General features: G+C 43.4%; 1 protein-coding gene across 1 annotated transcript in view; it reads left to right on the top strand.

The window, feature by feature from the left end:
* The first annotated feature begins 6,461 nt into the window (after positions 1 to 6,461).
* CD300LB (CD300 molecule-like family member b) overlaps positions 6,462 to 12,718 on the top strand; it is an 11,454-nt gene continuing 5,197 nt past the window's right edge. Inside the window, exon 1 of the mRNA XM_006886387.1 lies at positions 6,462 to 6,501. Coding sequence (XP_006886449.1) covers positions 6,462 to 6,501 — 40 coding nt within the window. The remainder of the gene's footprint in view (positions 6,502 to 12,718) is intronic.

Here is a 12,718-nt window from a genome sequence, read left to right on the forward strand (position 1 = left end):
CACACAAAAATAGTAAAATTTAAAAAAAAAAGAATTCTATGGGCAATGTATTAAATAACATAAGAGGTATCAAAAAAAAGATGGGAAGGAAAACATAGTTACTGTTCTCAAAGAACTGGTCAACATTCAACCATTTCTAGGGATCACATATGATCAAAAACTAATGGTGATGATGATGAACATTGTACTGGAACAGTTGAAAGAAAGGACTGTCTGAAAGGAATGTACGATTAGGCATTGTATGCATGACAATGAATTAAGAACAATTAACAAGAAGTGAATTACAAAGTTTATTGAGTTAAGGAGGAGGGAAGAAAATGTGCATCGATGAATAATTGAAAACCCAAACTTTCTGTAAACTTTCATTAAAATAATGTAACAAATAATTACTCAATGAGTTTAAAAATGGAAACACACACATGCACAAACTAATGACATTGAAAGAAGAAGTCTATTCTACACCGAAGGTGTTGACAAAAATCAAAGCTTCTGGTATTGGTGGTATAACCAATTGAAAATGTTTGACAAATGAATGCATCACTGGAGGTGTAAGCATGACTCATAGCAACCCGATGGACAGCAGATCCGAACCCTGTCCTATCCTGTGCCATCTTCACCAATTCTGACATAACCTGAGCTCATTGCTGCAGTCACTGTGCCGATCCACCTGGTTGAGGGTCTTTTTCTCTTTCACTGACTTTCCAGCCTTTCCAAATATGACGCCTCCTTCCAAGGAATAACTTCTCCTAACAACATGTCCAAAGTATGTGGGACAAAGCTTCACCATCTTTGCCTCCAAAGAGCATTCTCACTGCCCTTTCTCCGGGACATTTCTGATTGTTCATTCTTTTGACAGTCCCTGATATTCAGTGCTCTTCTCCAACACTACAAATCAAAGACGTCAATTCTTCCAGGTCTCAGCAGCAGAGCAAGTGATTGAAAGACCATGGCCTGAATCAGGCTCGCTTTAGTCTTCAGAATGACATCATTGCTCTTCAGTAATTTTGATCCCCGACAGTTGACGTGCCCAATGCAATACATCCCCTAAGCCCCTGACTGCTGGTACCAAGAGTGTTGATTGTTGATCACTGGAAGTACTTGTTCATTTGTGCTGAGAAATTCAGAAGATAACTATCCCGCCAACCAATGAGAAAAGAGCCACAGTCATCATGTTCGTTCATTCCCATGAAAGATGATACAAGAGAACGTGGAAATCGTAGTTCCATCACTACACCAGACATTCAAACCAGAGTCAGAAGAGTGCGTGGAACTAAGGACACCATTGCTGATAACAGATGGATCTTGGTTGGAAGCAGAAAATTCTGGAAAGATGTTTACTTGTGTTTTAGTGATTATGCAAAAGCATTTGACTGTGCACGTCATAACAAACTAGGAATAGCGTTGAAAGAATGAGTATTCCAGAGCCTTGAGTCTGCTCATGAAGAAACTATACATTAATCAAGAGATTATTATTTAAAAAAAGATATTATTATTCAAATATAACAAGGGACATGGTGTAATATCAGGAAAAGGACACGTCACAGTTGTATTTGTTCACCATACCTATTCAATATGTATATTGTTGTTGATTGCCTTCGAGTCAAGCACGATTCATAGGGACCCTATGAACAAAAGGCCTGAAGCCCCTATACAACTATCAACATTTATCAAAGTTCATAGGGTTCCGGAGGCACGTTGTTTAGGAAGCGGATGCCACTCTTGCTTCCATTCGATATGTTTGCTGAACAAATAATCCGAGAAGCTAGAGTGTGTGAAGAAGGATGCGGCATCAGAGTGGTGGGGGAGCAATTCATCCACAACCTGTAATGTGCTTGCTGAAAATAACGGAGACTTTAAATACTTGCTGTTGAAGATAAAAAACTATCACCTTCAGTATGGATTATACCTCACACAAAGACAATAAAAGTTACTACAGCTGGACCAATAACCAACATCCGGAGAAGGGATTGAGGCTGCCAGGAAGGCCTTTCACTTGAATTCACAATTAATACCTATGGAAGTAGCAGTCAGGAAATCAAACAAGATATCGCAACAGGCAAATCTACCGCTGACAATCTCTCTAACATTAAAAACAGAGGTGCCACTTTGAAGACTGGGAAGCACCTGACTCTAGCTGTGGTCTTTTCTATTGCATTGTGTCCTGGGAGAGTTGGATAAAGAAGACTGAAAGAAAAACGGATACCTTTGAACCATGGAGTTGATGAAGAATAGGAATAGGTAGAAAAGTGCTGTCTGAGAAGTACACCCAGGATGACTTTTAGAACTCAGGAGGGTGAGACGGAGCCTCGCGCACTTTGAACACGTTACCAGGAAGGACCAGTCCTTGCAGAAGGAAACCATGTGTGGCAAAGCCGGAGGCCAGAAAAAAAAATAAAAAAGAGGAAGACTCTGAATGAGGTAGACTGACACAGTAACTATAGCAACAGGCCTACATATCAACAGCTGTGGGTGACGCAGTCCAAGCAGTGTTGCACGTGGAGCTGTTTTGAGAAGATATCAGCTTAACAACGTAACAACAGCAGCAGGAACTGTGAAAAAGGTCTGCGCACAGCATGAGGTGAAGCAGACAGATCAAGGCACAGTATAATATATCCTAGCGGCCTCTCTCCTTGAGAACTTGGAAAGTATACACGCTGTGGTTCTGAATTTCAGGAGCTCTGGTGGTGCAGTCCTTGGAGAATTGCTAGCCCAAGGCTGTGTGTGCCTCACTGGCTGTTCCAATTCACCAGCAGTTGTTCTGTAAACTTTCATTCAAATCACAATAAAAAGTTAAAAAATATATACATTTCACAGCCTCCGAAACTCAGTAGAGAGTCCCCATGAGTGGAGTTGACTTGACAGCAATGGGCGGGTGTGTCAGGGAGGAAACAGTGCTGGCTCCGCAGAGAATGCTCCCTTTCCATGTTAAGAGAACAGGTCCAAATGCCTCATACACAGCCTCTGTCCACTGTCAGTGGGGCTTGCTTATATGTTGCAGTGACCAGGCTTCAGCAGTGCTTCCAGACTAAGATGGTTTAGGAAGAAATGCCTGGTTATCTACTTTGGAAGCCCCCCTGTGTCCCAATCATCCAGTTCCTCTGTGCACAGGCCGCCGTGAGCCAGTGCTGACTCAGACAGCAGCTCACAGCAAAGCGTCAAGGACGCAGCCAGTGCCCCTGGTTACCAACATCACAAAGCCCACAGGCAGCATATGCTTCTTGAGGAAGTGCTCTGGCAACACATACCCAAACAAAGCAAGCCTGACTCTAAGTCTCAAAATTCAAGTTCAAGTACACAGAAATGCAGAACAGAGAGATGCTCACCAGCGCTATGGAAACAAATGCAAGCAGCGAAATTCAGTCTAAGGAAAACCACTATGGTGAGTTTCTTCAAGAAGTAAATTCTCTCTTCAAGGGAAATAAAAGGGGATAGAGAGATCCTGTAGATTAAGAGAGATTCATGAGACTTTTTCTAAAGGAAAAACGAACCGTCGTGTTCACGTCGGAAAAGTGACTTTCTTGCGTACCTGTGTTCTTGCCAGTGCAGAAATTAAAATACTTGATAAACGCTCACAATTAAACCATCATGTTTGGAAAAACACACTTGGGTGAGGGAGGACAGGAAAGAGGAAAGAAAGCAAGCAATGATTGTACAAAGCAGGCTGGTGGCTGCTCGTGGGAAGCGTGGGAGGGGTGGCTTGTGACTGGGAGGGGGCATCTCCGCTCGCTGACCAACTTCTCCCTTCTAAAATTGTCACAAGACTGTTGATCATACACTCTGATCCATTTTGTGGATTTCTTTCAAATGGTTTTCTGTAGAGGTGTTATATATAATAGTAGTAAAGGCTGAAAAGGAGTGTGTCTGTGTGTGTGTTGGGGGGGGAGTTCTAGGCATCCAGTTCTAAATTACTAACTTAATTAAGCGATCTCAGGTTATGGTTAGAATTTGCCGTCTTTCCAGTGAGGAAACCCGGCCCTTCAACTTCCTTTCAGCTTCTTGCCCAAGGTTTATCTTTATTTGAGTGAATTTCTTTTCAAGAAATTGTTTGGTTTGGGGTTTTTTAAATTTTTTTTTTTATTTTTAAAAAGGTTTTTAAAACCTTTTTCTCTTATACTGGTTTACTTACAAAATCCATATATATTGTTTTTCACACCAGATCTTTCCCATTTCCTAAACCCATCCCTTCCTCCACCCATCAAATTGTGCGACCCTATGGTAATTCCTCCTTCCCATCCTCCTCAATGTGCTCCCACCCTCCCCCGCCTTGGAGTCTCATACAAGTTATCTCTTTCTATGATAATGGTCCTACACAGTATTTGTCCTGATGGGACTGAGTTAGTCCATTTAGCATCATGTTCTCAGTCCCTTTAGAGCTGCCTTGGTTTTATGGAAAGATTGCATGTAACATAGAGTTCCCTTCTAGCCTCTCTCCACTCTGCATTGGGGTTCTCGTATTATTGTTGTTGTTAGATGCCGTCTAGTTGCATGCAGATAATAGTGACTGTATGAGCAGCAGCTCTGAGCTTTGCCGTATCACGCACCGTCATTGCGATCGCTTTCATATCAAGCCCATTGCAGTCCCTCCATTAATCCACCTCGTGGATTTGTCCATCTCATCCTTCCTCTGTTACTGATCCTCTACCTTTCCCGCATGATGTCTTTTCCCGGGACTGGCCTCTTTTTTTTTAAATTTATTATTAATTTTCATGAAAGTTTACAGAGACATTGGATTTCCGTTCATTCATTGTTGCACTTTTCTCTCTGCCCAGCTCATTCTTCTCTTTGGAAAGTAAAAGAAAAATGTTTTCATTGTTATACAATCCCTCCCCCAAGTCCACTCCACTGTGCAGCCTTTGTTCTGGACTCCTGTCATGACAAAAATACCTAATCATATATCCCTTTTAAACAGTTCTCTCCCTCATCTGTTTCAATGCAGTATACGTAATTTATCCCCTCTTTCTCAGTCTCCCCCCAACCCCGATGTCAGTCCTGTTTTACAACAGTGGCACTATGTGATATTTGTCCTTTTGTGACTGAGATACTTCACTCAGCGTAATGTCCTCCAGGGTCACCCATTTTGCAAAATATTTCATGAGTTCCTTGTTTTTCAATGCTGCATAGTATTTCATTGTGTGAATATACCACAGCTTCTCTATCCATTCATTTGTTGATGGGCACCTAGGTTGTTTCCAACTCCTTGCTATTGTGAACAAAGCCACAATAAACACGGGTGTGCATGTATCTGCTTGGGTGTCAGTTTGGTCTCTTTGGGGTGTATTCCCAGTAGTGGAATTGCTGGGTCAAATGGTATCTCTATTTGCAAGTTTTTGAGAAAGCGCCATACTGCCTTCCATAGTGGTTGCATCATTTTACACTCCCACCAACAGTGAATAAGGGTTCCAGGAGTGGCCTCTCTTGACAACACACCCAACGTATGTGACACAGAGTTTCCCCACCCTTGCCTCGAAGGGGTTACCTGGTAGTACTTCCTCTGAGACAATTTATTCTTTTGGCACACGTGATTCCATTCTCTTTGGCCACACCACAGTTCAAAGGCATCGAATGGGCTTTGGTCTTCCTTATTCATTGTCCAACTTTTGGATACATAGGAAACTCTTGCAAAGATCTTGGCTTGGGCCAGATGCACTTTAACTTTAAGCTTATATTCTTGCTCTTTAACATTTTAAAGAGTCCTTGACAGCAAATTTGCTAAATGCAACACATCTTTTGATTTCTTGACGGCTCCTGTCAGTTTACATTAGAATTCACTCTTTGTATTGTTCAGTATTATAAAGGTTTTTATAGATGCTTGATATCAGGTACCTACTATGATACATACACAATAACTTCATAGGCTTTTAAAATTCCCTAAACTTGTTTTAACCTGCTCGTCCTCTGAAGACTGAGGATTATCCTCCGATGCTGGTGAGTTGAGTACCCACACCTGTCCTATCTCACAATATGTGCTTTTATGTGTTTGTCTGTAACATCTGAGCAGAGACAAAACCAGGTATGCACAGCGTAGCCCGTGTGACCCCTCTGAGTGGAGGTTCCCTGCTGGGGACCCCATCGCTATAATGTAAAACCATTTTCAGAGTTGGCATCCAGGTTGATGTACTTCCTGTGCTCACAGTCTAACAGCCCAGTCAGATGTCCCCTCCTCTAACCTCTGTAGACCCTGATCTCCTGCTCCTCCTCCCTCTTGTACCCCTCACTTTTCCTCTCGCCTACCCAGTGAGGACTCAGACCTGCCAAGAAATCACACCCTCTTGCTGAATAACAAAAAGCAGGAAATGCTTATTCTATAAAAGGAAGTAAAGGGGCATGAAATGCAAAGGCAGCCTGGGTCTGTCTAAGCAGAGGGACCAGACTCTGGGCTCAGAGAAGATCTTCAAAGATCCAAGATAACCCAGCTCGCACCACCTGTAGACAGAGGGACAGCAGCAGCGGGGTGCCTGGCCATGTGGCTGTCCCCCGCCCTGCTCCTTCTCAGCCTCCCAGGTGAGTGGCAGGGGCAGGGAGGGAGGGTCTGCCCTGGGTTTGAAGGGAGGTGCCCTATCCAGGTGCATGGAAGGAGCCTGCTCACTAATTGAACAAGATATAGGTGGCTCCTACCAACTGCCAGGCTTCGTGGCAGGAACTGAAGGAGTGAAGGGAAACAGGCTTAGATCCACAGCATTAAGGGTTAGAATTTTAACACGTTTTGAGGAATTTAATCTCTAACAGTTACCCAACCCTCACCTCCAAATCCCATTTAAATAGCAAACAAATGAGTTTTCACTCATTCTGAAGGGATAGGGTGGGATGTGGCTGCGAGAGACTGTCTACTCTCTTTTGACCTGCCCACAGCAAGTGTAGCTAGAGATAGAGGTAGTTCCAATGAGAAACTGGAGCAGGGATTTGGGGAGAAGGCTGGGAGAGGGATTTGGTGGGAGGTAGCTCACCTCTCAGGATGCTGTAGCCACAACCTAGATCCCGGTGGGATTCCTGCCTGTGGACAGACAACCACCAAAGGCCGGTGTTAGGCACAAGCCGAAGATCCCTTACAGTGGGAAGGTGGCAGCACAGCTGCTCACAAATAAGGAACCGAGGCAACAATTAAGCAACTTTGCCCCGAGTTTCCCAACTGCTCTCTGTGTTTTTCTGCATCCAAAGTTCATAATCTCTCAATGTCACGCTGTCTTCATGGAACGTGCTGGTGGAGAAAGATGAAAAGAATTTTTTTTTTATTTTTTTCATTTTCATGAACATTTACAGAGATATTTTGTTCCCATTCATTGTTGCACTTTTCTCCCTGCCCACCCCTCCCCCTCTCCCCAGTTCGCTCTTCTCTTTGAAAAGTAAAAGAAAAATTCCTTCGTTGGTGTACAATCTACCCCACCCCCCAGTACACTCCGCTATGCAACCTTCATTCTGGACTCCTGTCATGACCATAATATCCAATCATATATCGCTTTTAAACTATTCTCTCCCTTTTCTGTTTCAACTGCAGTATACATGATTTATCCAATTGATGACAAACATTTTAAGATGCACTGGGGAGGCCCAGTTGGTAACATTCTGTTAAACTGGTTGTTTCAGTTACGGATGCTGCTGTAACAGATGCCACAGGTGGATGGTCTTAACAGACAGAAATGGGCTCTCCTACAGTTTAGGAGGTGAGAAGTCCACACTCAGGGAGTCAGAGGACCTGCTTTCTCACTTGATTATTAAGGAAAGGTCTTGTTTCCTTGACATCTGCAGGCACATAAATGTATCACACTGCCATGTAGAAGGCCTTTGGTTTCTTTGGTTTTGTGGCCATTCAGGCAATTCTGATTCACAGTGACGTCATGGCAGGACAATGCTCCAGGAAACGTTCAATAGCTGGGTTTTTTTTTTATGTTGTTTGTCTGTCTGTTTATTTGAGGTAGACCTCTAGGTTTTTCTTCCAAAGTGTCTCTGAAGTGCTTTGAACCACCAACCATTTGATTAGTAGCTGAGTGTATTCATCATTTATACCACATGGGTCTTTTTGTTTGTTTGTTTTGTTTTTGTTTTTTCTCATTAAACTTGTTTTAATGGGTCTCAAAATTCTGTGACAAATTTTTGGTCAAGTTGCTTCCATTTAAAAAGTACTGATTTTAAAAACTAATAACTTAAAACTGCCACACGAAAAAGAAAACAAATGGTCCACAAAACATTCCTCTCCTTCTGAAGGTTTTACGATGCACTGTTATCATTAACCAGTCTTTTACTATTAAACGGCCAATTAAGACAAACAGTTCTGAGACCGTTCTTCCACCACTGATTAAGACTGGGGTGGCAGGTGTTATGGGTAATATTCATTTAGCCTTCTGAGCTTTCTGAGCAGACTTGGGCACCTTGCCAGCTCCAGCAGCCTTCTTGTCCACTGCTTTGATGACACCCACAGCAACAGTCAGCCTCATGTCTCAGACAGCAAAACGACCCAGAGGAGGGTAGTCAGAGAAGCTCTCCACACACATGGGCTTGCCAGGAACTATATCCACAATGGCAGCATCACCAGACTTCAGGAATTTGGGGCCATCTTCCAGCTTCTTACCAGAACGGCGATCAATCTTCTCTTTGAGCTCAGCAAACTTGCAAGCAATGTGAGCTGTGTGACAATCCAGCACAGGTGCATAACCAGCACTGACTTGGCCAGGATGGTTTAAGATGATCACCTGAGCAGTGAAGCCAGCTGCTTCCATGGGTGGGTCATTTTTGCTGTCACCAGCCACGTTGCCACGTCGAACATCTTTCACAGAGACGTTCTTAACATTGAAGCCAACATTGTCACCAGGAAGAGCTTCACTCAAAGCTTCATGGTGCATTTCAACAGACTTTACTTCAGTGGTAATGTTGACTGGGGCAAATGTGACCACCATGCCAGGCTTGAGAACACCAGTCTCTACTCTGCCCACAGGGACAGTACCAATACCACCAATCTTGTAGACATCTTGGAGAGGCAGACGCAGGGGCTTATCAGTTGGACGAGTTGGTGGCAGGATGCAATCCAAAGCTTCAAGCAGTGTGGTCCCACTGGCACTGCCATCTTTCCGGGTGACTTTCCATCCCTTGAACCAAGGCATATTAGCACTTGGCTCCAGCATGTTGTCACCATTCCAACCAGAAATTGGCACAAAGGCTACTGTGTCAGGGTTGTAGCCAATTTTCTTGATGTAGGTGCTAACTTCCTTAACGATTTCCTCATATCTCTTCTGGCTGTAGGTGGCTCGGTGGAATCCACTTTGTTAACACCAACAATCAGTGGCGTCACACCCAGTGTGTAAGCCAGAAGGGCATGCTCACGGGTCTGCCCATTCTTTGAAATACCAGCCTCACATTCACCAACACCAGCAGCAACAATCAGGACAGCACACTCAGCCCGTGATGTTCCTGTAATCATGTTTTTGATAAAGTCTCTGTGTCCTGGGGCATCAATGCTGGTCACATAGTACTTGCTGCTCTCAAATTTCCACAGGGAGATATCAATGGTGATGCCACGCTCACGTTCAGCTTTCAGTTTATCCAAGACCCAGGCATATTTGAAGGAGCCCTTTCCCATCTCCGCAACTTCCTTCTCGAATTTCTCAATGGTTCTCTTGTCGATCCCACCACATTTGTAGATCAGATGGCCAGTCGTGGTGGACTTGCCCGAATCTACGTGTCCAATGACGACGATGTTGATATGGGTCTTCTCCTTTCCCATTTTGGCTTAGGTTTTGCGATGGTATTCACCAACACCTGTACTCTGGCGACAAACCCGTCGCGAAAAAGCCACGTTGGTCTTTAAAATGGTTTCAGAGGCTAAAATCAAATGCTTGGTGCTGAAGATCAAGGATTAGAGCCTTCCCTACAATTGCATCTCAACACTAGGAAGATAAAACATTAGAGATGGAGAAAAAAAAATTTAAGTTGTCAATGATTTCATCTTACTCGGATCCACAGTCAATACCCTCGGTCCTAGCAGTTAGGAGATCAGGAGACATTACATTGGGGAATCAGGCTAGTCTGCTGTCAGAGACCTCTCCAAACTACTGAGGAGTAATGATGTCAGTTTGAAGACTAAGGTGTGCCTGATTCAGGCAATGATCTTTTCAATCACTGGCTATGCATCTGAGAGTTGAACAGTGAATAAAGGTGACAGAAGAATTGATGCCTTTGAGCTGTGGTGTTGGAGAAGAGCACTAAATATCCTGGGGACTGCCAAAAGAACAAATAGACATGTCTTAGAGAAAGAGAAGCCAGAGTGCTGCTTGGAGGCAAAGACGACAAAGCTTCACCTCACTTGGGCATGTTGCTAGGGGAGACTATACCTTGGAGAGGGACATCATTCATGCTTAGAAAAATGATCAGCAAAAGAGAAGAAAACCCTCGATGAGAAGGATTGACACAGTGACTGCAACAATGGGGTTAAGCCTGTCGGAGAAGATAAAGAAGGCTCAGGATAGGACAGGCTGTTCAGAGGCTCACTATGAGTCATGCTCACCTCGATGGACCTAACCACAGCAGCAGCATCTTCCTTCTGGAAGCTCTGAGGGAGAATTTCTCTACTTGCCCTTTTCCAGGTTCTAGCTGTGTTCCTTGACTCATGCTGCAGTATCAACATCCTCTAACCTCTCACTGGCTCTGATATTTACTCTCCTACTTCTCTCTTTCACTTATAACAACTCCTGTTGCTTTATTAGGCAAACTAAATAATGACCCAGGATCATCTCTCAATCTCAAATTCTTTAACCTCATTACATCTACAAGTCCCTTTTTCATTGTAGAGTGCATATTCATGATTCTGGAGATTAAGATGCAGATTTCTTTGGAGAGGGGGAAGAAGGTCATTCTATTTAGGACAAATGTCAACCTCAGGTAAACTAAAGTATCTAAGTGAAAATGTATCAAGAGGTAAGGAGGTGGTATGTTGCAGTGTGATCACTTTCTTGTTTTGTTTTGTTTTTCTACCATGGTCTTGTAACTCACATAAAATGACTGAGTGGAGTTATGCAAATGAGGTACACACAACCCACCAAGAGGATTGGATAGATTGATAATAATTCAACATCCATTAATAATTGAAACATGAAGCTTTACTCTGCTGGCTTAGAGGTAAGAAGTATCACTGTGAAGTGGCAGAACCCTTGAAAATTGGCTTTTCTAGCCATTGTGTTGACCCCATTAAGGGCGCGGTCTTCAGCTACCTTAACTGCAGACACATGCTTTTGCAAAACATCAACAGCTGTGGGGCCAATATAAGAGAATGCTTTCCACACCGTAAGAAACGGTGAAGAGATCATGGTACTGCTGTGAACAGTATAACCAGGTGTAAGGTGTAACCAGAGGAACCCCGGATGTAAAGGCTACAGTTAAAGGTTTTGTTTGCTGGATGATTGAAAGAAAAACTGACTTATAACTGCTCTAAGGTTTGCGGAATGATTGAGGAAACCAGAGGCTTCTTGCATTTGTACTGCTGAACTGAACCTAGCTTTTCACTGGTTGACTGAGAAACAGTCTTTCACTAATTGAAGAATTTTCTGTTAATATAGCTTGGGACTGCTGACTAAACCCGGATTTGCTTTGTGTGTTATTCTTTGCTTCCCTGACTCTCCAACCTATTTCCCTAATAAATTCTACAACTGTGAGTAAAGTCTGTGAGTCTTGCAACAAACACTGGACCCAATGATTGGAAGGAAAAGATGCAGGAGCACAGAGGAGTGGCATATCTAACCTTGCAGCTAGTTTGGCATTATGGACATTATTGAAAGGGACAGTGCCCCTTTATGAAGCAGGTAGAAGTCAGACTCGGCCACCTCCACGTTGCATCTGCTCCTTATTCACAATGCCAAAAAAAGAGACAATCAGTTCAAATCCACCAGCTGCTTTTTAGAATAAAACTGAACAAGCTCCTCCTGTGAGATTTATTACCTCTAAAAGCTCACAGGAGAATTGGCTGTGAGTCAGTTGCAGCATCAGAGTGCATAACAGTGGCTTGCAGAAAGCGAAGGAGACACGAAGTTCTTACAGAAGAGGATTAGAGACTACAACTTTCAATACGGATTATACCTCAACATCAAACAAACAAAAATCCTCACCCCTGGACCAATAGACAACATCATGATGAATGGAGAAAAGACTGAAGTTGTCAAGGATTTCCGTTTACTTGGACCCACAATGAACACCCATGGTAGCAGCAATTAAGAAATCGAAAGATTGGCCAGCCCTGGGGGCCTAGTGGCAAGAAGCTGCGCTGCAATACCAGAGGTACGGGGTTCGAATTCACCAGATGCTCTGCTGAAGAAGGAGGGACAATCTCCTCCTGTACCAGTCAGATCTTATTTGATGGTACACACACTAATAATAATAGAAATCAAAAGATTTGTGTTGGCAAATTTATTGTCAACGTCCTCAGTGATGTAATTTTAAAGATTAAAGTGTACCTGACTTAAGCTATCATCTTTTCAGTTGCTGGATATGCATAGGAGAGTTAAACAGTGAATTAGAAAAACCTAAGAAGACTTGATTGAGATTGTTCACAGCTTCAGTCTGCTCGGCTCCACGGTCAACACTCTTGGCACCAGCACTCAGGAAATAAAAAAGCGTATTGCAATGGAAAGTCTGCTGTTAGGGACCTCTCTAAAGTACTCAAGAGCAACGGTGTCTCTCTGCAGACTAAGGTGCGCCTGATACAGGCCATGGTCTTTGCAATCACTTGTTATGCATCAGA

The sequence above is a fragment of the Elephantulus edwardii genome, unplaced genomic scaffold, assembly GCF_000299155.1.
Source record: "Elephantulus edwardii isolate Elephantulus edwardi_28Jun2011 unplaced genomic scaffold, EleEdw1.0 scaffold00048, whole genome shotgun sequence".
In the NCBI taxonomy this organism is placed as follows: domain Eukaryota; kingdom Metazoa; phylum Chordata; class Mammalia; order Macroscelidea; family Macroscelididae; genus Elephantulus; species Elephantulus edwardii.